This window comes from Manacus vitellinus, unplaced genomic scaffold (genome assembly GCF_001715985.3).
Source record: "Manacus vitellinus isolate BGI_N305 unplaced genomic scaffold, ASM171598v3 scaffold_5_pilon, whole genome shotgun sequence".
Lineage (NCBI taxonomy): Eukaryota > Metazoa > Chordata > Aves > Passeriformes > Pipridae > Manacus > Manacus vitellinus.
The window spans coordinates 16,762,418-16,787,744 of NW_021940682.1; the positions used below are offsets into that span (position 1 = coordinate 16,762,418).

Here is a 25,327-nt window from a genome sequence, read left to right on the forward strand (position 1 = left end):
AAGATGAAGATGGAAAAGAAAATAATGGATTGGGAAGGGAATTGAAGGATATGAGGAAAAGTGGAAAAATCTGAAGGAAAGTCAAGGGACAAGTGGCAAAACTGTAAATTAAGATGAAAGATTAAATTGCGAAGTGGAAATGTTGCAGGCAGGCATGAATCAGAGTGATGTAGAGAGAGAGAGAGGATAGGAAACAGGTGGGATACCTTGAGAGTAGGGAGGGAGGCAGAGCTCGAGTGGAAAGGTGTTCCCTGCCAGGCATCTCCCGGCTTCTGCAGGATGAACCCCATACATGCAGCTGGTGTCCCTATCCCATTTCCTATCCTGACAGCGTTCCCAACATGCATCAGTCTTGAGCTGTGTGATGTCGGGACAGTGCATGTGTCAATCCCCTCTCCTTCTAGAAGAGTTTCATATAGAAAGTTTCAAAGAAGAAAATCTCCAGCGAGGGAAGAAGTAAATTATTGTATATATTCAATTGTCTTGACAGCTCAGCACTCAAATTCCATCACAGATCAGGAGTTTCTGTCTGATTTAGCATAGTTTAAGCTTCTGAACCTGTCCCTCCACTCGTCCACCCACACCAGAGGCCACAGAATACTTTAGTGGTGCCAGAAATGAGGTGTTGTTTCCCTCAGAAGAGGTGCATTCCACCCTGTCCCCTCATGATAAAGGGAAAGGACTCACAACCAGCATGGGCTTTTTTTTTTTAAATTTCTCCTGCATCCTAGACTTTGCCTGACTGCCCCTGGATGTTAAAGAAGCTAAGGTGTTTACAAACAAGATATGCTTTAAGCAACCAATAAAGGTGGGAGAACTAGATGAAGGGTAGTCAGGACGTGGGGATTACCCTTGCCCATGGCACTGAGCTGCTACAAAGCAAGAACAAGGAGCCTGGAAATCTCCTGGAGTTCAATAAGGAGGCAACCATTTTGTACTAGCTGTAATGCTCCTTGCTCTTGGTTTACAAACACTGAGCAAACGTGGGGTTCTGCAGGTTGCTGGCATGATAAGGATCCAAGCACTGAGGGTTGAGTGCCTGCCTGAGAGTCCAAATAAGCACAGTACACCTGATTCACCATTGCAAGATCTTTAGACACAGACACAGCAAACGTGAACTTCCTGGCATAAATGTGCTGCCAGTTGCTGACTGATCACTTTTTGTGATAATCCCTTTTGACTCTCTGTCAACCCAACGCCACCTCTATATATGGCAGTAGGAGATCGGGTGCAGCCCAGACCTAGAGGGGGGGTTATGTGTCTAGGGTGTCCAGGCAGTGGGGAGCAAGGCTGGTTGGAGAATGATAATAACAAGAAGAGCTGGGCTAACAATCCCTGAAATGCTGCAGATGCCTGTAGACTCCAGCAGAGTCACTTAGAGATCCCATTTCATTAGAGGAAGGAGGCAACATTTGAATTTATCAGTTTTACTTATACAGAAGATGTTTTGTTTTTTCCTTAATCAATGGAGTTTCATTTCACCTTGGTCATCTGCCAACCTTGCACAAGGAGGAGTAAAACCATCACTAAGAATGAAAATGCAAGAACAAGAGGCTCTAATACAAAATACACTGGAATTGCATTGGAGTTGTTTTGGTTACAATTTGCGTGACTACAACAGATATAACTCATCCATGGGGATTCAAGCATCCTGGATGTTCTCTGTTATTACAGCCAAGATCAGGAGGTCTCAGGAAGAACTGTAGGCAGAAGGGGTCTGTTCATCGAGCTGAAGCCCTGGGGCCTCCTAGGGCTGAGTTCATTTTTGTTAGTAGATGATCTCTGAAAAATTTAGCAGTTGCCCTTTTCTAACCCATCCTTGGGAACAGCCTGGTGTTTTCACTGGCAGTGTGATTGTCTGTTTGGCTTTTTTTGTCTGGCTATACTGGAATGTAATCATAGCAAATCTGCAGTCACTGAGGGCTGCAGGAGGCTGGCTTGCTGCTGTCTGAACCGCACAGTTGCAGCTAAGACAGCATTTGTCTTGCCCTGAAAGGACCCACAGTCCACTACTCTGATGATTAATAATTTTCTAGTGACACATGGACTGTACTACATAGGTGGCAAACTCATTCCAGCTAGGAGAGGGCAATGATGTGCACCTGGTTAAGGTTACTCCCATTGTAAGGCTAGCAACATGGCTGTAGCCACAAGAGGACAAAACTTAAATGGTTTGTAAACAGCGGTTCTATATTAAAAATAATTTTGCATGGTTAAGGCTAAGAAGAGATGTCACCTCTGTCCACTGATTTCTTGTCAACCTGTTGCTTTTCCCCTGCGTTCAGTTTCTGTGAGGGTCACCATGTTCTTCAGGACTTCTCATTTGGTTCCTTGCAGTTCAGAAAAGACCACTTTTTGGAATTAAATGTATTTTGAACTATTTGCTTACTTGGCATTTGACTCTGTTTCAGGTTGTTCTGCTGTTGCCCCAAAAGAATTTTTTTTACCTTCAGAGATTGGATCTCAACCCAGTGCTCTAGTGGATGCACTTTTTTAGGAGAGGAAAGTTCTGTGGGACTTCACCAAGCTTGGACACCTTTATGTTTCTGTGCATATACCTACCCCCTGTAACAGACTGCAGTGTAGGGACTCCTTCAGCCATGAAGCTACCTCTTCATGTCAAGTCTGTGCTGTGAAAAGCTGTTAGTTCATGTCCTAGGAGCAATACACCTATGTCTATAGGGTGTTTTGTCCATAACTGTAGTTCTAAAGTTTCAGCAGGTCTGTCTAATTCAGGAGTAACAACATGCTGATGAGGCAATGTTACTTTATGCTTTTGGAGCAAGGTTGGTCAGTGCTTACAAAAAACCCTTGGTTCTTTGAACCACACAGGTATGTCCTTTGTATGATGTTCTGTAGTCATGCCTATGCATTTATATTTGTGTGCATTCCTCCTTTATACCCACTTCCCACTTTGATCTGACTAGATAGATCCTAAGCCTCTGTCTGTCACTAATGTTTTCTCTAGGCTAGTTGAATATTGCTGCTTGATTTGAGGTGGGGTTTTTTTGGGTTACATTTTTTTGGGGTGTGAATATTTTGATTATCTGCATGAAATCCCTTGTCTCTCCTTCTGCATTTGGCATATGTGGAACTGACAGCTCCAGGGAGGTAAATGAATGCCACTGTGTTTCAGAGGAAAAATTATTGCATGCAATTACCCTAAAAGTGCATGAGAGAACAGAGTGAAAGGAATGAGGGAGAGAAAGAGAGAGAGCATGAGAGAGAGTAATCACAACACTTCGACAGGTTTACCCCATCGTGTTTGAAAATCTTTCACTCTGACAAGTCCCCTTTGTGAAAGGTGTAGACAGATAACCAGACATTAGCTCTTTGAGGTCCTCTTCAGTGGAGGGTAATCAATAGAATGACCAGTGCACTGGTCCATTTCACTAAATGCCTCTCCCTGATATTTTTTACAAACTAGATGTACCCCATTTCCCTCTTCATATCTCACTTTGGCTCTCTCATTCACTTATCAGTGGTTCCTCAACAGATGCATCTGAGTCAACGTTAGGTTGACTTGTGGGTCTTTCTGTATAAATTATAATGTATTTGTTCTGAGAAGGGGTGCAGTAACAAAAGGCTGTGTCCCCAGTCCCTCTCTATCTCTTGAGCCTTATTAAAAGGCCAAGGAAATGGGAGGTTTTGTAGCTTCATTATTCATGTCTGAGAAGAGATTCAGTAGAAGTAGTCCTTGTCCTGACTCTGCTGCTATTTCACCCACCAACTCTGTTACCCCCTTGGTCCCATCTGCACATCAGGGGAAGCTGGTGACAACAGCCCATGTCCACCTGGAGGCCTCATGCATCTATGTTCACAAAAATATGTAAAATGTTTTGAGATCCTCAGGTAGAAACTGCTGGCCAGGGTAAATGGTTAGTGTAATGGTTTCTCACCATGCTTTCAAAGAGGCAGGACATTTGCCATATTGGCAAGGAGGGAAGCGCTGGGCTAAGGGATGCTGAGCCAGGTCACTTTTTGTCACCTGCACCTGCAGCTCTCACAGCAAAGCCAATGCATTAGTCACACCTATTTGCACTTTGAGGTTATTTACATAGCAGGTTGTTGTGTTAGGGAAGCTAAAGTCTAGCATATGCCCTAAAATTAGGCTTTCCCCCTTTTGGTTGGTGTCAGAAAGGAGTGATTCACAGGTATGGGGGAAGCCTCTCCACATAGTCAAAGCAGTTACCATTTTAAGTAAGAGAGTTATTTTCTAGGCGAGATAAAACAGGTTAGCTGAAGCTGCCTCCAGGGACTGTATCCTGCAGTGTGAGATGAGGAGAACACGGGGAGCACCGCACTGTGCTGCAGGTAACACTCAACACAACTGGCTACACAGCCCTCTTTTCCTGGCCTTGTGTGAAATGGCCACTCCATGCGTGTGCCCTCACCAGCAGCACATGCTTCTTGTCAGTGCATCTTCATGCAGCTCCTTCCCCTCCTGATGGTCACAGCAGGTACGTGTTATCACATCTCCTGGCCTGCATCATGTGCGCTCTCACTGCTCACTGTGTTTTCTGCCAGAGGAGCTGTGGGCTCTGGTCTTGTTCCTGGACAGCTAATGGAGACTCCAATTTTGCTTCCAAAAACTCAGACTTCATCCCCATGGCTTCCAGAAACTCCAGAAATGATAAATCTGTGGCTCAAGTCAAAATTCTGGATTCTTTTAAACTTTCTTTTTCTCTCTTTCTCTCTCTCTCTTTCTCTCTCTCTCTTTCTCTCTCTCTCTCCCCTTCTGCAGGATGGTGGAGTACTCCCTGGATCTCCAAAACATTAATTTGTCTGCAATCCGTACTGTCCGTGTCCTGAGACCCCTGAAAGCAATCAACCGTGTGCCTAGTAAGTCATGTTTCCCTGTCACACCTGCTCAGCTCAGTTTTTGGGGAGTACATGACCAATAAGGCTGCATGTGGTGGTGTTCTCCAGGCAGGGTTCGGGTACAAACTGAGTGGAGGCTTCTGCAGGGTATGTGCAGGTTTTTACCGATCAAAGGGCCAAGAGGTGTCATAGGATGGGCAGGAAAACAAGAGTTTCCCAGCATATCTGGTCATGGGTATTCTGTGCACAGCCATTTTGATGGCACAGGAACTGAAGTTGAACAATGTGCAGTAAAGGAAAGTGGGTTTTTCTTCCCTTTGCTGAAGAGCGTTGCAGGTTTGACAATGTCTTCAGCCTCAAAAAGGGCTGTGCGAAAGGTCTAAAGAGGGATGAGCTTGGGGAAGCAGGAAAAATTGGTTAGCTCATGCTTTCACATGGTTTTCCAGATCCTCTCCTCTAAAAAATTTTCATGCCATTACAGCTTAGGGTCGTGTAATACTGACTGTTTTTTCTTTCCTCCTTGCCTTGTGCTTTGTACTCCCTCTTTTGTGCCAACCATCCCCGCTGTGAGCTGGCGTGTGTATGAGCCAGGCTGAGCACTACTGGGAATGGGGATGCCAGGGCTGTGCCTGAGCCTGGATGTGTCAGTAGCCAAATTGCTGCTCACCAGCACCATTTTAGTTTGACATACAGCCCTCAGCTCAGGTCTGCATCTAAACCAGAGATATGTTGTAGCCCTGGGGCATATCCGTGCACGTGCACTGCACCCACAGTGGAGGTGGTCCATTCATAACCCTTGCATCTTCCCTTCCCAGAGGATGGGGACGAGACCACCCTCTTCACCATGCTTTGAAGTTTTCGGTGGTGCTGAACTTCTTCCTTCACCTTCCCTTCCTTTGTCTCCCTTGTTTTTCTTTTTCTCATCAGTGGTGTTCTCCTTGCAATCCTGAAGCAAGTAAGCAAGCATTGCTATTGTTATTGAACTGCAGGAAACATGCAGGTGGCTCAGGTTTTTCAGTGGTTGTATCCAGGTGTATGGAAGTGAACTGGCAGACAGGATGCATGCCATTGAGATCAGGGGATTGCGAGAGCACTGCACTCAGCCTGCCGTGTCACTCTGATGTTTCAGGCTGTTCCCTGTGCAAAGGCAGCAGCTCCCACATGCAGCCCCATGACACTTCCCCATAATCTCCCTAATCAGATCGTATGCAGTGGCTAAGACCTCACCAGAGCTCTCCTAATCCTTCTCTCAAGCTCAGATGCTTCTTTTTCTTTTCCAGTTCTGAGGGAGTTTGCACAGTTGACCCAGTCTGCATCATATGCTTTTCCTTGTGCTAAAGTCACTTCCATGATGACGCCTATTTCCTGAACATGTTGTGGAGGTGGATTTGAGGGTCTCTAGTTCCATGCAAAGCCCTTCTAGAACAGAGTCTTGTCCCTCTTCCTAGGTACACTTTTGACTTTGAGCAACAGCCATGAGCAGAGAGTGCTGAAAGGTGTGATGGAGAAACTGAGGCACAGTCCTCTGTGCCCAGCACGGCAGGAGGATGCCAGGCAGAAGAGCAGCTGGTTGGGGCGCTGAGAACTATACCCAGGAACGTAACAAGTCCATCATGGGGTGATAAGGACGGGAGTCAACACAAGCTTTTGGCTATTGACTGTCAGCAGAACAATTCCCCCAGCCTGTCTCCATCTCTCTGGCGCTTCTTCAGAGGGGGGAGAGGACAGGGAGCCAGTCCTGGTCCTGGCAGTGGGTATGCACTGTAGTGTCAGGAGGCACCCTTTCTGTGAGGGGTAGGCTGGAGGCTGTGCATGGCAAGCTAGCCCCTTGCAGAAAGCGTACTGCCAGCTATGTGAGAGCAACACCATCCTCATGTTATGCAGCCTCCTTTCCTCCCTGCTTCATCAGGAGTCCCATGAGTTTGGGCTCAGACTACTTTGAGACTGATCCCTGTTACAGGGTAGACTTAACCCTGATGGAGAGCAGAAACATCCTGAGTGACATCCAATTACCTCCTACAGGTGTCTGCCATTTTAATTGATGGACACTGGTGGTCAGGAGCAAAGACTGACAGAAAATCAAGGCCGCCTTCTATTTCTGTTTATCTTCTGGAACAGCCAGAGATGCCCCAGGGAAGAGTAGTGTGAGCCACGTCAGAACTGACCCATCAGGGACCTGCTCCATGCATGCAGAGGCACCAGAGATGCTTTTCATCATCTCTCCTGACCTTTGCAGAGCAGAGGCCATTGAATTTCCTCTGGCTGTCCCTGCCATGACACTACCTGTCTGCTCCTTTTATCAGTATGAAACTTTACCTGTATGAAATTGATGCTGTTTTATTTCCACTCTGTGGTTAAATATTTATGTATTTTTCTTGCTACGTAAATCTGTGGTTATATGCAGAGAATGTTTTGGAAGAAAGACATCTTGTCATTAATTAAAAAACAAAAAACCAAACCAAAACAAAAAACAAACCTAAACTGGATTCCCTGGGAGAGGAAGCATTGACTTGAGGGCTGAAAACTGGCGAAGAGGCTGTAAACAAAGGCTGGTGATAAATGGAGCTGCCTAGTGGGCTACAGCAAACATAATTAATGGGACCTTTGGCCACAAATCTTTTTTTAATGCCTTTTTAAAGTTCTTCATTACAGATCTGAAGTAAGAGGAAAGTCTATTAGTGAGATGTACTGATGATACCAAGCTGGAGGTGTTGCAGGTGCTAACAAAGAAAGTGGGAAATCAGACAAAAGGAGGTAGAGGGAGATTGAGGTCATGGTTGTGAGTGTGAGATATCTGGAGAGAGGCGGTAGGGTTAATCTCAAAGGCAGATATTCAGCCATGTCCAAAAGGCTGTGACGGGACATTGTGGCCCAGTGTTCACCAGTGGCCATTTCAAAGGCTTCCACGTGGGCACCTGGGTAGGGACAGATTTTCACAGAGAAGTCTGGCTGTGTGGACTGAATAAAGGCAGACTATTATTAGGAGAATGGACAAAGTGATTAGGAACCTGACTGATTACAGTATGAGTGGAAGAATGCTCAAGTGTCTGTTGGGGTAGATTATTTAGCGCCCAAAGAACAGTAACACTCGACCAATTAGCTAGTGTTTGAAAAGTCCACATACTGAAGTGAAAAATTTCTGGAGAATTTTGAGAGAAATTTCATGCTACATGACAGAAAAAAAATAATGATGTCAGAAAATTAGAAGAGAGGAAATTCACAAGGAGTTTTTAAGGAAACAGTAGCAAACATGGTAGAGGAAAGAGTGTCACCTGTTAAATAAGTTAAGTAAACTTATTTTATACTCTTGGCAGGTGGGCAAGGCTGAAGTTTAAATGCCCAAATCCAAATTGGGTATGTCTAAATACTGCTTACCCATGCTCATTTCTTAACATGTTACTGAAAGCCCTTCCTCGCAGTGAGACTTCTGAGGCTTTGAAACAATATCGCACAAGGAGCTGACAAACGCTATTTGTGTGTGCCATGCTCATTATCTATGGTGTAAAGGATGCATAGACTCTCTGAATCATGACAGTAGAAGAGAAGGACATCCAATGTAATCAAAAGGTGGTAAATGTCCATTAAGAATTACATTCTCCACCCAGTTCATAATTAGGCTGTAAAACTCTCTGCCTTTGGGAGTCCTTCCAGTCTCAAATCAACTAAGATGCACTGTGTAAGTAAAGGAAGCAAAATGGGATTTTCCAGGGGAAGCCCCATCCCTGGAAGTGTTCAAGGCCAGGTTGGATGGGGGCTTTGAGGAACTAGTGGTTCTTGTCCATGGCAGAGGAGCTGGAACTAGATGATCTTTAAGGTCACTTCCGACCCAAACCACTCTATGATTCTGTGAGAGCTCACACAGAGACACTTCTAGATTTCCAACTTTCTTATGTCAGGGTTAGAGCTGATCTTTAGCTACTGGTTATAAGCAACTGATTGCATTTTTTGCAGTTCTCAGCAGGATGTGCTACAGACCATTGACAGATTTCCCTTCTGAATGAAGAAGCCTGGGGTTCTGCCACACTTGATCATGTCATTTCCATTCTCATGTCATCTTTGAAGTGTACTAGAGAAAACATGAGGAGCCCTAGTTTTGTAATATGTATCACGCCTTCTTCAACATTCCTTCTTATCTCTTGCATTCTTGATTACAACCCCAGGAACTCAACCTTTTGGGGCTTTTTTCGAAAATGTGAGGGAAAAAATTAGAGATAGTTCTGGTCCTATTAGCACGTGATTTGATTCCATGGCAGTGAGTTGGTGTGACAAGCCCTGCAAGTCACTGAAGAAGTGTAAAAAGGAAAAAAAATACCCTCCAGATCTTGTCAGGGGTAGTTGCTTTCTGTTCCAGGCATGTCTGTGTCCTATTCTGGGGGTGAAATTCCACATCCATTTGTTGTTATTATCATTTTGTGATTGTGTGTCAGGTTGCTAGGTGAAACATTGCTGCTTGCAGCTCTTTCATTGCTTCTTCTCATGGCAAGGCACAAGATCTGGAGGGGGAGGCTGGTTTGGTTTTATTTCTGCCTACTTTTGAGTCATTTTTGATAATTTGAATTTCTTGCACTTCTGTTATTAAGTTTTTTGACATTGGAGCAGAAAATGTTTCTTCAGTTTATTCTTTCTTGTTGCCAAGGCCTTATGCAAAGAAAAGCCCTTGCATTATATTTGATGTCTTCGAGTTTCCTCTTATAATTTAGTAACTGATTCATCATTTGGAAGCAGATTATTTCAGCTGACCACACTGTATGGAACTGAAGGAGTCTGTTGCAGTGTTGCATAGCAACTTTATGGAGTAGAAAGGGTATACATGTGCTAATACTCGGTGTGTAAGTGCAGTAATATGTATGTGGAGTTATAAGCATTAGAAATATGTTATATGTTTATTACTAGCTGTGCAGGAAATAGAATTTCAGATTTGTGGGGAGTTCCGCTTTTTCTAAATGTGGTTTATTTTTAGTCACAACAAAAATAATCTTTTCCCATCCATTTTAACATGGCCTTATGCTGCCTAATTTTAGGTGATGTGTTTGGTTTTTTGATTTTTTTCCTACACTTAGTCATGGCAAAGAAGTTTAAAAATCAAAAATCCTCAATCATGCCATTCTAGTATAAAAATGATTTTCTCTCATCTTGTCCTCTTTTTTGCTAAATGTTTTAATAACTATTGCATCATTTTTATTTCAATGAAATAATATTTTTTGCTGGTAAATGTGCTGTGTAGGAAAATCTTGAACTAGTTCCATTTTTCTTTATCAATGATTGTAATTATAGTAGCTCCATGGGTCCAAATAGACTGGAGTTTTCTACTTTTCTTCTTGAAGATATCAAGATCCTAAATATATAAACCAAGATTTTTTATTTCAGTCTTTCTCATGTTTCAGACCAGGTGAATGAGACCCAGTGATTGTCATCAGCAGACTCAGGAATACAACTGCCATCTCCTAACTCTTAGCTCTGCATTCATCTCACTAGACTGAAGCACTAATATAAAAATAGTCTAAAGCAGATGAATCCTGGAGTTGGAAAAACAGATGTTTTGCATTTATATGCCTGCCTTAAATCTGTATTCCACACCAAGCTACCTGTGCTTGGTGCTGTAACAGTGCCTAAGATAGAGCAATCTGGCTATGAACCCTGCACTTGGCATGGGGAAAAAGTGATGACATTTACTTCTCTAAATGTGTTTTTGAAGAACTAATTTCACTGATGAGTGTGTGTGAAATTAGCTTCTGACTGAGATATATTAGGCTGCAAAACAATCTCTTTTAAAGCTAGATCAGACAAAGAACAAGCACATTTGACAGGCGCAGTCCTGCCCTAGCAGTTGGAAATGCAAAGGGATTATGAAGTTCCTCTTCTAAATCCCTCCCCCCTAGGGTCTTTGCTTCAGATGCTTCCATCTTTTTGCAAGTGGACTGTCACTCGCTTGTTCTCTTCCAATGTTGATTCCCTTTCAAAACTGTCCTCTTCTATTTGACTCTTTTGGAAGTATATTTTTTCCCCTCTCAGCTTTATTTGTGAAGTAATAACTGAAAATCAGATACTGTTATATTTTCCAAATATTTAGACTTACCTCATTCACAGTTCTTTGTAGAAGCTGCTCTGTAAATCTTTATTATCACATCTCAGTGACAAACAAACCAAAATGTGCAAATGTGTATACACACAGATTTATCCACATGCAGCCAAAGTCTTGTGCAGGTTAGTACAGGTACAGGAGTGATGTTCTCTCACCGAAAAAGGTCACAAAGCACTTTTCATTCCCTAGTCAGGCTGTGTGACACAAATGTATTGAAAGGCAAAGCTGCCAGCTTTCTGTAGGCTCTGTCCCAGACAGGTGGGCAGTGAAAGGATGGAGAGAAGCTGACAGGGAATGGACTTGACCAATGGGGTCAAGTTCAGTCTGTGTCCTCTGTTCCCAATCCAATCTCCTAGCCAAATGGAGCAAAGCACTCAATAGAGCAATGTGATTTATGCCTGGAGCAGGCCATTAAAGGATGTCTTTCCTCTAAGAAGGGTACAGATCAGAGATGGAAACGTATTCAGAGCTGCAGTATCCTGTATGTGCAGCTCTCTATCAAGTCAGTCAAACCCTAAATGCTCAGGCTTGCTCAGAATACAGGGAGCAGTGCAAAGGGGAGCAGAGCAGAATGAGGATCAATAGAGATGAGAGCAGAGAAGGAGCTTGGCTAGAAAGAGAAATGCACAGGAAGCAAACAGGGGGGTTTGCCGGGCACAGCACATGAAGGTGTGATGCACCTCTGTGTGTAGGATAATGCATAGACAGTGGGGGGGGGGGGTGGAGAGAAGGAAATCAAAACCAAAACAAAATCAAGGACTAGTATAAAGAAAATCTATTGACTCTCAGATAAATATGCTGGATGAGTTTGTGAATTGATGCTTCTCTGGAGCTGTTTAAAACTGGTCTATCAGAGGCCCACATATTGTAGTGATGGAGGAAATCTTCATAGAATTATAGAATGGTTTGGGCTGGAAGGGACCTTAAAGATCACCTAGTTCCAACTCCCCTGCCATGGGCATGAACATCTTCAAGTCGACCAGGTTGCTAAAAGCTCCATCCAGCCTGGCCTTGAACACTTCCAGGGATGGAGCATCCACAACTTCTCTGGATGTTCCAGTACTTTACAACTTTCACAGTAAAGATTTTTTTTCCTGTATCTAATTTAAGTCTTCAGTCACCGAAGACAGGTTGCAATTTTATTTACTTGTTGTCTGATCTCAGTGCTGTTTTTCATGTGGACTCCAAGTGTGTAATATGTTGCCAGGTAATCATGGGAGAAAGTAATCTTTCCCTCTCTGAAGCAGTCCACTCAATTTCACTATTATTAGCAAGTATTCAAAAGTCACAAATTGTGTGCTTGTAGGTTATCAGATGGGTTTAAAGCTGTGAGATTTGAAAAAGCAAAAGGAAAACCAATCACAGATTATATTTCTTTTTTCCCCATGGCTTTCAGACCCTTAAATCTGTGACTCAGATCTTTTAGTCCTCTTCCCCCCCCCCCCCCCCCCCATAGTAGTGGGGAATAGAAACTTCTTTTTTTTTGCTGTAATCTGGCATTGTCAAGTCATAACAATATTTCACACCTAAAGGTTTCTGCCATGCTTCCCAAGACTCACAATAAAAATCACAACAGTCAGTAACAGCATCTTGGAGTTTGTGTAAAGCAAACCTGGAAAAAAACAAAACAAAACAAAATCATAAAAAGACCTTTGTCGGAATCTTTATTTCTTCCTTCTCCCGGAGGAGAACCTGCACAGCCAGAATTTTAAAAAATGCTCATTGCCTCACAGCTCCCATTGTGACAATTCTACTGCCTGTTCAAACAAGCTCAGCCTCCAGTGTACACAGCACTCATGAAAGCCCAGCCATGTATTTTGCTGCCTAAATGGGAGCTGAGCTGTTTTGCAAAATCTGTCCCATGGGACCTATCAAGAAATGGATACCATGGAAATGTGAGCAATAATGACAGTGTATTATGGGGTGAAAGATAATGTCATATTACACTAATGCAAATTACACTTTGTGTGTGTGGGCAGGGCAATTTACAACCATAACCTTAAATTTCTCTATCTTTGTGCATTTTGGGCCCGATTCTCCTGTTCACACTCATTTCACCTAACATCATGTCACTGCCTGCAGTAGAAAGAAACATGATTCATGCCAGTGACAGCAAGAGGAAATCAGCTCCCTTAAATCTGAACCAGAAGTTGCATTAACACTGTTTTACATAATATTTTGCATTATTCTGTCCCACTTACACAGCACTAGAGATGTGTAAAGAACTTGAGGATATTTATAGAATGGAGGCAAGTGGCTCACAGCCACAGCACTGAAGTTACCTTGCCTGGTGTTGGGTGACCCCAGCAATTCTGAAAGAAAAGCTGGTGCTGTATGTTTTTAATAGACTCTTCACTGAAAGTGAATGCAGTCATCATTGCAGTGATAAATGGGGGAAAAATGAGATTATCAGTGAATGAACTACTGTAGCAGGTGGTAGTAGGTGTTGCTTATTAGATGTTCAGTATTACAAAAAAGAACAGAACGACAGCAATCCCCCAGAGAGACACCTCTCTAAGAATTAATCTGACACCTGTCATCACTCTCCAAGACAAGGTTGCTTAACAGTCCAAAGCTTGCAAGGTGATAATGGAGAGAGAGTGAAGAAAGGGCTGCTGACTGAGACCTTTGCCTGCATTTGTTTCTGCTCATGTCACCGATTATGTGGCTACCAACCATGCTATGGTGGCACATACTGAATGTGAATGCTTTTGGTGGAGGAGCTTTCTGTCGTTATCCATGAAACCTCAACTGGGCTCATAGCACCCATAACAAGGTGTAGCTTGCTGCAGAGCTTGGATGTCTCCTTTGTGGATGACAGAAAAGCCTGGACTGGGGCCATCCTTTTTCCAGAGATGTCAGCATTTAGGTGTCAAGACATTCGCTGGATTTCACCCTCTTTCTTGAGGCCACTGTAACCCTGGGGTCAGGTCTGCAATTAGGAGGCTTCACTTCTGAGCTTGCTTCTTCAAAACACCTGGAAGCTCCACCTGAGCCCCCTTTGGCAGTCTGCTGAGCACTGTGGCTATGCAGCACCTATGTGTTTATTTGCTCATCTTCCCCCTGCCCCAAGGAAAACTGCTTATCTCTGGTTTCGTTTGCACTCTCTTTTTGGCAATTGTTTTAGCTGAATGTCTGTTGGGAGATGTTCTAAGTGGTGTATTTTTTCTCCCCTCTTACTTTGCTTTTTGATCCTTATGTTGACCTGACCCGATCCATGTCTTGCTCTCCAACTGAAAAGAGGTGAGGTCTGTGTTAGTCCCTGGATCACAATGGATTTGTTTCTACAGCCTTGGAGAAAGCTTAAGAGAGTTCTTTCTCTTTTATGAGTATACTCTAAACATACTCTGGAAAGCTCTGTTGTCCCAGCAGGGGGAAGCTCTGGCCAACAGTTTTTTTCTGGAGTTTTTTGCCTCAGGCTTAACTTGAGGAATACTTTAAAGGTAAGGGCTGAGGAAACTTAATTCTTGAACTTGATTCAGTATTCTAAGGGAAGTCACTGTACCAAGATGAGGCTTGATGTGCCTATGTTACTGTGAAAATGAACAACAGCTCTTTGTACTGGCTGAAGCTTTATAAGTACTGCAAATGTCATGTTTTGATATTTTCTGTGGTCACACTGAGGAGTGACAAAGATTAAAATAATTTGAGGTTATGTCATGAACAGGTTGTACAGGATGTGTCTAAGCCAGTCAGAGCTGCTAGAAGGCTTTGCTTGACTGTAAGGCAAAAGTGAGGAATTTCTGAGGAACTTAACCAGTGCTCCTGAACTATGGATCATGCTGAAAATCTGCAAGTGCAAAACCCCCAGCTCTAAATGTATCCTACAAGGGTACATGGCAAGGGAGACAGCAAACACCAGGAACTTGATGAAGAGATCAATGGGAAGACTTTGCTCATCTGAGTGAGGCCAGTGTGTCTGGGGCAGTTTTTCCATAGCAGCAGAGCTGGCTTAAGGTCTCTCACTGTCTCATATCATCAACTGGACCTGCCTTTCCGTAGAGTTCATTTAATTTGGGTCTGGCTATCCATCTGGACATGCTCTCTCTTGCATTGGTGATGGTCTGCAACGTGAATGAGGCTGGATTTGCAGCTTGAGGACAAGGCACCTGGAGCTGCGCACCAGCTGTTCCAGCTGAGCTCACTTCACTTACACCTTACACTTGTTGTTTGCAGGAGAGGCCTCAGTTAGGAGGAATGCAGCAAAGGGAAAAGGTCTGTGTGGCGGGGAAAGCTGTGAGTTATAGTATCAGTGAGCTTGGCAGTGTGTCTACTATTGGACAAACAGCTGACTGGTGTCTCTTTGCAGCAGTTTGGCTCCACAGTTTAGCTGATGTTCAGGAATGTAATGTGTGAAATGATAGCTAAACCTCAGATCAGCAAGAGATTAGTGAGAAGGGCCACAAGCTGGAGCACCAGCTTGCACTGTGCACAAAAAATGAAATTATTTTCACTACAGGCATTGGCTGCAAAAAAAAAAAAGGTGCATTTCTTTCAGTGTACTTTCTGCATAACCTATCTGCTGGAATGGTTCCTCAGTTCTGAAAATTTCCATAACGGAGCATGCACAGGAAAATCCTGCCAACCACATGCTAGCGGGATGGACTGCCATGTGTCCTGGGGCAGGGGAGGAAGGAAAGAAGGCACGCTTGGACAAGCAGCCTGGCCGAGGAACATAATGACACTTCACTCTCTGCATTCTGCAAAATATCCTGCCAGCTACGGTCACAAGTGCTGATGGGAAGTAGATTTGCTTTTGCTCCAGTTAAAATGACAATGGGTGGCTTGGTTCACGATGCAGATGAGATGGGTGCTGAGAATTATGTTCTCTTCCATCTGGTTTACTCAGAGCAGGGGAATGATGCTTCAAACAGCTATCTCCTTTTGACTTCACATGCACTAGCTTTCTCCCTCACTCTATAGCTGGGTAGGATTTGAAAGCCTCAGAGGTGAGTGAGATATAAGAAACCAGAAACAACAGGATTTCTCACCCCCTCCTGAGCCAGGCCCCCGTTCAGATCACAGTGTGATTAGCACTAGGGAGTGAATCAGCTCAGCTGTCGGCCCTCACTCTGGGAAAGAGGCAGGTGGAAAGAAGGCGAAGTGACAGAGCGATGCTGAGCAGGGGCAGGGGCCGGCGGGGCGTGCCTCCGGGCACACCTGCACTGCGCAGCCGGCTCTGGCTGCCCGGAGCCTCCTCGCCAGCCCTGCCCCGGCTGCTCGACCCCGCCGGGCCGCTGTGCCCGGGGCTGCCACGTGCCAGACGAGTCTGCTTGGCTGTGACGGCCGCGCTAACCAGGGTTGATGGCAAGTGTCTGGAGGGAGCGAGAGTCACTGAAGAGTTTGTCAGGAAGGGCCTCTGGATGCTACCGGGGTGAGACAGAAGATTTCCTTTTTTTACAGACCCAGGAGGGAGCTCAAAGACAGCTCAGCCCTGTGCTTCCTGCTGCTAGCTCACTTCCTGGCACTTCTTTCACCCTCCCACCATTTTTTATCCCTGTAACATACTTTGCCCCATCTACTGCTGTGTTTGAGTGGTGGCTTTGCTCCTGCAGGATGTCCTATCAAGATTAGCCCTACCAGCAAGGTACAGTCGAGCACCCTTCTCTACCCCTTGCCCGAGGGCATGGGTAAGCAGCAGGAAGCATTATGTGGGTATTGTTTCGTGGAGATCCTTCCTTGGATGCCCACAGCTGAGGCCATTTTGTTTCTTTCTTTCCCTTGGTCTCCTTGTGAGAGTGAGTGGAGAAAAGACCTTTCAGAGCCCACACCTGGCACTCATGAATATTTCATGTTTCTTGCTTTTCTTTCCCTTGAAGAGCAGAACCTTTTCATATTTGATGCCCTGGAAGGCTGTTTGGTTGCTGAATGTTACTTCATCGGTGCTCTCCCTCCCTGCTTTTCCTCCAGACTGCCCAGCCCTTCTTCCTTTCTCTTCTTGAGCAGTGTCTTCTTTTTTTAAAAGGATGCTTAGGAAAAGGTCACTGTCCCTTTCATATCCCCTCCTTGCTGTGAGCCAGCATGGCTTCTGCTCTGCCAGTGGTGAAGGATAAATGGGGATGTGGGTAAAGGCAGCACTGGGGAGGGAGGCCAGGAAATGTGTGCACATAAGCTGAGGAGCAGCACAGAGGCAGAGAGGAGTTGTAGGCACAGCAAGAGAAAAGTAAAGTGACAGAGGCAGCAGAAGGATTTTGCTGAAGAACTGGTTTTCCAGCACCTTACAAAATTTGTCATGCAAGATGCACTGGTGTTGCTGTGGGTGACAGCTTGTCCAGCGAAGGCCCTTTGGAAAAAGGGAGGCATCCCAGTTCCCCAAAACAGAATGCTCCCGCAGCTCCACTGACAAATATGCCTTCTGACCATTTCTGTTGCCCAGCACTTGCTTTAAAGACCTCATTATTTTGACCTCCAGGCTCTACAGTATATCCTTCCCTATTATCCTTAGCTTTTTCAGCCTTTCTCCCTCTTTTCCCTTGTAGTGTTTGAGGAACCAGGGACTGTTTGCAACTGTTTGCTTCCAGTCAGGCTGCGTAGACCCTGAAACACTGTGAGTCCTGCCTGAGTGGGGTGCGTTCCCTCCTGCCCATGAAGGTGTTCAGACACCTGGCAGTGAGGGCCTTTCCTTGGAAACCTGCAGCAGATGTCCTAGCTTGCCTGCTAGACCAGCCCGTTCCTTCCTGGGGGATGGAGGACTGCAAAGAACTAGCCACAGACAGACTGGGCTGCTGGCTCAGGAGTGAATAGGGAGGCTGAGAAACCTTCCACTCAGAGTTCCCATGGTGACATACAGGCACAGCACCAAAATGCCATAGCAGAGGACGGGGCTCAGGGTCTCTGGCCTGAGTATTGCAGGTGGCAGGGGAGGCTAACAAGGAAGGAAAGAAAGGTACTGAGCTTGTATTTACACTGTGCCTTTCATCTATATGGAAGTAATAGCTGAAGTACTGCCACTAACTGGGTGAACTCAGCCAAGGAGGTCCATTTGATGGACCAAACTGATGCATCTGGTGAGAAACAGGTTCTCAGAGCAGTTGCTTTGTAGTTTAGGTCAGGAAGCAAAAGAGGCTTTGCATGAAGTGAAGTGATGGATTTGTTTTAGAGATACTTGGCCCATAGGAGAATTGCAATTGATGTTTGGATGGGTGTAGCTTCCGCGTTCCTGCTTTTGGAAGAGCCAGTCTCATATCCACAGTCAGCATAAATGGGAAGACAAAGATGAATCTGTTTTAACAATGAGATTTTAAAAAAATAGACATTTAGTTTCATTTAGACTTAGAAGTGGAACTTACCAATGCTGAAAGTTTTTGTGATGTAGAAAAGATGTCAAGTGATGGGTCCACCTGCCAGTTCTTGGGTCATGGCCCCAGGTACCCAGAGGGCCTATCATGAGGGCATTAGCTATGATCTTGGTGCTGTGGTTAGCATAACCTTGTACCATCAGTAATCCCTCTGAGAGTCAGGATGGACAACGTATGGGTAGGCAGGGATGCTTCCAAGAGAAAGGCAGACAAGTTTCATGAGTCATTTGTCTTCTCTTGGAACATGGACAAAATCAATATTTGCAAATTATGACCCAACAAGTGTGTTGTCTGTAAAATTCTGGTGACAATGTCTGTTTTATCTGTTCTGTGCTTCAGCATAAGGACAGTCTCCTTCTTGTCATTACCCAGCTCTGAAATGGAGCTAGCATCGATTGTTCTGAAAAACATCACCCCCCTTGTAGTGCTACTGGCACAGCTTCCCGTGTCACTTGGCTCTCCCTAATGTACTGACCAGGACAGTTTATGAGAACTACAGAGTTCATGCTGTGAAGCAACGTTAATGCTGGGAACATGCTGTACTGCAGTGAGGGTACATGGTCCTGAAGTCAAAGTGCTATCCAGAGTCTTTCTCCAGGGCCTGACAGGTCACAGCGACTGGCAACAGAGTGCTGTGGCTCTGCTGTTGGACGTTGTGTGGTGAGAGATCAGACAGCTGTCAGTGACTCATGGCAGGTCCATGATCCCCAGCGAGTGACTGGAGCTGTGCCCCTGCACTACTGAGTTACTGATGTACTTGTCTGGAAGCTGCCTTACGTGGTGACCAGTGATGCACCTGGGCAGTCATGCAGCAGAGCTTAACTACTGCTCCACTCCCTGACCTTAGAACTAATGCCATTGTTCCTTGTCCTTCATGATCTCGTGTAGCCATCATTAAGCATCTTCTTCCTACACACTGCCTACAACTCCTGTCTATTCCACCCCTATTTGTCCCCAAAACTTTCCCTGCTAATATAAACCAGTCTGATATCCCACATCTGTCCCACATCTCCCTCTCCTTTCAGTGTGTGTGCATCCCACGCCTGCACACCCCACTGAAGGCACCGCTTCCCTCCCTTCTCTGTGGCATGAGCAGTCCGGGGAATAGACATGGAACATAATGTGTAGCATCATGTGGCTAATTACTCGATGCTGGGCACGCAAGGGGGATTATCCTGTGCCTCAAAGGGCTGTCAGAGAATCCTAATCTTATCTTTCCCTCCTCTTTCCTCTTCTTCTGCCATCTGAAGTAATGAACTGGTTATAAATACCTAATTAGCTAATTATTTTCTGGCCTATATGGAACATCTTCAGTGAAGGAAGTCCCTGGGCACTTGGGGGAGGGACCTCCATGGAGGCGAGACAACCTCATGAGGTGTGTGCAGGGGTAAAGGCAATATGGGATGCTCAGAAGAATTTCCAGACTTTCACCATCCCCAGAGAGCAGAGGAAAAGTCATTAGCTCCACGGAGAAATGAGCCTATCTCTACCCCTACTTGCAGCTGTGTGAGCTGAAAAGCCAGGGGCAAAATAAAACCACAGAAATAATTCATTAGGTAATTAGAAATTTTTTTAAAAATGGCTTTTTGGAAACATTTGCTTTGGGCAGAGGTTCTGTGCTGGCAGCATTTCGGGCTGTGCCTGCTACTTTTGTGTTCCAGTCTTGTTGGGGCAGGAGGACTAGCCAGGGAACTGTCTCTTGATAATACTGCCACGAAGAAAACCAATATATGCTGGTTTTTATGTGACAGAGAGGTTCCTCCCACTGACAGGCTGGCCTTAGTCTGTCAGTACAATTCTCACAGGTTGCAGCATGCAGTTGTTGAACTGGGATGGCTTTCAGTCCTAGACTGAGGATGGGGCCATTGAGCTGTGTCTTTGGGACAGTCATCACTCTGTTGTTTTTCTGCAGGGAAAGGAGAAGCAGGGGGTATCAGTCAGATAGCTGATGGCACCAAAAGTCTCATTCCCCTTTCTTCTCTCTGTTGCAGATGGAGGCTGCCTCTCAGTAAAGGTTAGGACAAGAAAGGGCAATAACCATAAATCTAGTCTGGTTTGGACAGTAGCTAATTTCTGACACTCTGCTTTTATCTTCATGTGGCTTTTTTTTTTTTTCTGCATGTCTTGTAAACTTCTTTCCTTTTCTTTTCCTTCCCTTCCTCTCTCCCTTTCTCTTTCTCTGTCCCACACTTGCTCCTTCTGGCTCTCTTTTTCCTTTTCAGGCATGCGCATCCTTGTGAACTTGCTCCTGGACACCTTGCCCATGCTGGGGAACGTCCTTCTTCTCTGCTTCTTTGTCTTCTTCATCTTCGGCATCATCGGGGTGCAGCTGTGGGCTGGGCTGCTCCGCAACCGCTGCTTCATGGAGGAGAACTTCACAATGTGAGTGACTGGGAGACAGTGTCTCCTTCCTTTCTTCCAGGAATGTTTCTCTTTCCCCTTTCCCACTCTTGTCTTCTACTGCCTGGCTCTCTGTGTATCACTTACTCCAAAAAGCTGTAGGGTGATAGTGTGCAGAGTGTTGGTCATGTCTTGCAGTGGTAAGGGAGGGCAGGCAAAGACAGCTGGTTTTCATCTGTCTTCACGGTTCACAGAAGAACAAGGCTGGTCTCATTTGGGTTGGATCAAGGCACAGGTTAGCATGGCTGCCTCCTCCAGCCATGTCCAGTAATACAAGATGCTGCTCCTACACCCAGAAAGAATTGAAACTCTGAAACACCAACCATGCTGTCTTTCTTCTGAACTTGCTCCCTCTTCAGAAAACAACACACAGAGGAATCTTACAGAAAGCCATAGCACTGCCTGATGCTTCCAGGATCATCTTTGGCACCTCCAAGACAGAGCTGAGGTCACTGTTTGAACAGTAGTACATTACCTTTGGAGACTTTAGAGGGACACTGGGAAATTATTGGAAAGCTTCAAGAGTAGAAGTACATGCGAGTGGTGCCATGTGGAGGGTATGGAGGGCTGGGGGAAGAGATATCCCACAGCTGGGTTAGCAGAAGTGAGAACATCTGAATGCAAAGAATGGCTGTTTGAATGGGACAAAAAACTCATGGGGAAATGTGGGCACAGTTTGGGCAGAGCCTGAAGTCACACGGGGATCAACTACAGGTATCTGGGGTTTTAGGGGTAAGTCTGAAGAACACAGCTTTACTCCTCTCCACAGGCAGTGGGGTAGTAAAGCTCCTGCCTGCCATGAATTCTCCAATTACCCAGTTTCAGGGTACAGCTCCTCCTTATGACTTTCTGACTTTAGCAGATCTCAGGCTTTAAAATGTTTTCTTAAAATCCTATGCTAATCCCAGATGTGCTATCAGTTTAGACTGCTTTAAAAAAAAGCTAGAACTGTAGATCAGTTTAGACTGATTAAACAGTTCTGAAGCTTGGGGAAAAAAAAAGTATGAAAATACAATCTGTGGAACAGAGTGGAGTTGGAGAGTAGGAGCTGCTTAAAGCAGGCATTTCCTGTGATTATTTATTCCTTGGGGGAAACTAATGTGTAGGATGATTGTCCTTTATGTTAATCAGGAGTAGTACTACTTTAATGAGTGTAATTAAATCTGTGCAGAGTTAATGTAACTGAGAAGTGAATTGGTGCCACAGCCTTCAAAGTGACAGATATTAGAAAATCTTTGGCTGACCATTACTAGAGAAATCAATTCTGAAGGTACCTAGTTCACCAATTATGAGGATGAGTTACGACAGATCTTTGTGGTTTAGTCCTGATTAGTTTAGAATCAAAGACTTTCTGTCTTTTTCATCAACAGCTGTCCTCTTCCAGTGACATTTAGTGCAAAAGTCTGCGTTCACAAAGTGTGAAAGTTATATATTGTAACAGTGCAAGGACTACACCAGATAAAGTTTAATCAAAAAAAGTTTAATCTCCACCTTTCACTTTCCTGATCATTAGCTCATCTGCAGCTAGGCAAGCATAGATTATTTTAACTGTTTGTGCATTTGGAAGGTGCTTGCATTATTTGGAAAAAGGCACGTGAACTTGTCATGAAACGTTGCACCCATAATGCCAACTGCCAAGGAAGAGTCAAAGTTAAGGTTAAGTCAATTTTAACTTTGCATTTCCAGATTTTAGGGCTTATCTGTGCAGCCTTAATTATGCACGAACTGGATTTTTTTCTTTTTTTAGAAGTACAGAGGGCTCACTGCCAAATGTTACAGAACGTGTCTATCAACAGTTACATATATGAGCACATCACCGTAAAGCCTGATGAACTACCTTAATATCATTGCCTCTGATTTAGCTTGATGCTAATGGAGAGAGTGATCAGACTGCAAATTTCTGCATTCCAGCTTTTCTTCATCTCCATGCAAGCAGATTGTATAATTTGGCTTCAGATGATCTGATGGAAGACAAAACTCTGAAAACTGGGGACTCACCCTGGAAATTTCCTGTTTTTCAGGAGCCTTGTCTTCCTTTCCCATAAACCTGAAAATCCCTTACCCAGTGCAGTCTCTGTGTCAGAATGGGAGCTCCCAGCTTCACCAGTGTCACTGATGGGAAACTGTCTGTCACAGAAAATTTATGACCATGGGTTTTTTTACTCTTGCAGACAAGGTGACGTTGTCTTGCCCCCCTATTACCAACCTGAGGAGGATGATGAGATGCCCTTTATCTGCTCACTGTCAGGAGACAATGGAATTATGGGCTGTCATGAAATACCCCCACTGAAGGAGCGAGGCCATGAGTGTTGTTTGGACAAGGATGATTATTATTACTACAATTCAGTGCGGCAAGAGTTCAATATCAGTGGCATGTGTGTCAACTGGAACCAGTACTACAACGTGTGCCGTACCGGCAACGCCAACCCGCACAAGGGTGCCATCAACTTTGACAACATTGGATATGCCTGGATTGTGATATTTCAGGTAAGTCCGAGTTAGCCTTCTAACAAGCCTCAAGCTATTTTTCTTTTTTTCAGACTCAATAGTTCTGGGCTCCAGTGGTGGTTTCTGCAGCCTGTGACACAGATGCAGAGACTAAAGGGTCTAGTAACTATCCTAGCAAGGGAGACAGCCTGCACACCATGAACGGTGCTCCTGAAGATGGGGAGGGACATAGAGCAATTACAGACCCTTGCTAAAATAATCTGCGCTCTTCAGGCTGACTTGTACAAGTTTCCCCTTCAATGCAAACTGCTATAGTAAAGGAGTCCTTTTTTTTTTCCTTTTTTTTAAATTCCCAGCGTGCGTTGCAGATGGGAGCTAAAAATCCATGCCTTTTTACTTTTCCTCCGGCTGTACGCAGTGTCCAGTCCAAGGGGCACAGAAACCTGCTGCAGGTTCTCCCCCGCTGCGATCCAGGGAAATGAACTATTTTAATGAAATATTCCTGCTGTGGACTAGAATGATCTCACAGGCTTTGACAGTATGCCAGTGTCACCAAGCAGTACCATGCTGATTTCCTGAAATGGAAATTTGGCTTTGTTGAAATGAATTGTTGTTTCTCACCTTTCTTGGGTTGCAACAGCTCTACCAGTATCTGTCTGTATACAATGAGGAATGAGCTCTGGAAGCCCACTTCCCTCCTGTTTCTCTTGTTGTTGTTTATCTTTGCAGGTGATCACACTGGAAGGGTGGGTGGAGATCATGTACTATGTGATGGATGCACATTCCTTCTACAATTTTATCTACTTTATCTTGTTGATAATCGTAAGTATAAGACTTGATGAATGTCAGCAATGCAGGCTAAGAGCCTACAAATAACAGGTCTGAGATCAACATACATACTGGGGAAGCAAACTTCTGGGAATCTCAGAAATCCAGCTAGTTGATTTTCACCAAGAGTCTGTGGCAGAATCACAAACATAATTGTCAGACAAGTTATTATCTTTTACTCCAAAAATATCCTTAGGATTGATTTCTGCAGTTCTATGTACCCAGTGTAGGATAATGTTCTCATTAGCAGATCTTCTTGCAAAGTAAGTTCCCCAAACCAATTGGCTCAAAAGAACAGAAAACAATTTCTTCATCTGCCCCTCTACTTGGTCTCTTTATACATTTTAAGCTCTTGAGTAATTTTTGAACCATGTTGAGCCAGCAGTTTTTGGCAGCACCTGGATTTCTCAGGTTCAGAGTCTCAGATTCACATTTTGTTAGATTCAGGGTCTGTCACACTGAATTACTTCCTCACCATGAAAGAAAAGGAGCTGCTGCTCCAAAAGTGTCAGCAGTCCAAAATAAACTGGCTGTGTGAGATCCCTTGTGGATGGTGGGGATGGAAAGAGAGAAGCGTGTCCATGATGAGAACTTAATAAGCAGTTTATAAGCCCTGTGGATTTACACAAATAAAGTCTGAAGGTTGGTTTTCTGTAAGGATGTTTGCTGTCTGTACCTGGGAAGAAAGGTGAGAAACATGGTGCTGTTGCCTCTCCATTCCTCAAGCCTCCTCACATAATTGCATTTTCTTCGAGGGAATATACTGTTTCTGACAAGGAAGGGTTTTGTTTTTATGAAAACTCTTGCACTTTTCTCGTAGGGGGACCAAAGTGAAGAATAGAAGGGAAAGACGTAGGATGAATTATGGGAAGTATAAAATCTGTACAGGAAGTATAAAATCTGTACAGGATAGATGCAATGTAGTTCTGGGTCACTGACCGAGGTCAGTAAGGACCTCAGTGTGTATCTCCAAGGCCTATATGCATTTGGATGGGATGACAAATGGATCTGGCTAAGACTCTGATCTTCACCTAATACTTGTCCTGGAGGGCTGTGCTCTCCTAGAAATAGGATCTCTAGAAGCAGTCACCCAGTAACATTAACAGACTCACCTAGCATCTGGTTTAAATTCAAGTTGACATGTTGTGACTTAAGAGAAAGCAAACTTTAATCCAGTTTCTGTGAGAAATTCTGCAGCGTGTGCATATGGAAAGTGGCACAAAACCCAATCCCATTCAGTTCAGAGAACTTAAGAAAAACATATTATATCCTTGATTTCACCCTGCCTTATCACCTTCTACCATCACAAGGGAAAGACAAGAAGAGAAAAACAGAAGGATGACCTACTCTATTTGGACTCTGTCCCTGTGTCTCTGAGCCCTGACAGCAGAGATGAAATACATCTTAAGGAATGTTGCTTTTACTTTGAGCCTGGAGAGTCCCAAAGAGA

General features: G+C 44.5%; 1 protein-coding gene across 1 annotated transcript in view; it reads left to right on the forward strand.

Annotated features, from left to right (window-relative positions):
• Nucleotides 1-25,327, forward strand: part of CACNA1I (calcium voltage-gated channel subunit alpha1 I) — a gene marked incomplete at its 3' end in the record, with an annotated part of 84,701 nt that overhangs the window by 13,554 nt on the left and 45,820 nt on the right. Inside the window, exons 3-6 of the mRNA XM_029963416.1 lie at nucleotides 4,745-4,842; nucleotides 20,424-20,583; nucleotides 22,773-23,088; nucleotides 23,779-23,871. Coding sequence (XP_029819276.1) covers nucleotides 4,745-4,842; nucleotides 20,424-20,583; nucleotides 22,773-23,088; nucleotides 23,779-23,871 — 667 coding nt within the window. The remainder of the gene's footprint in view (nucleotides 1-4,744; nucleotides 4,843-20,423; nucleotides 20,584-22,772; nucleotides 23,089-23,778; nucleotides 23,872-25,327) is intronic.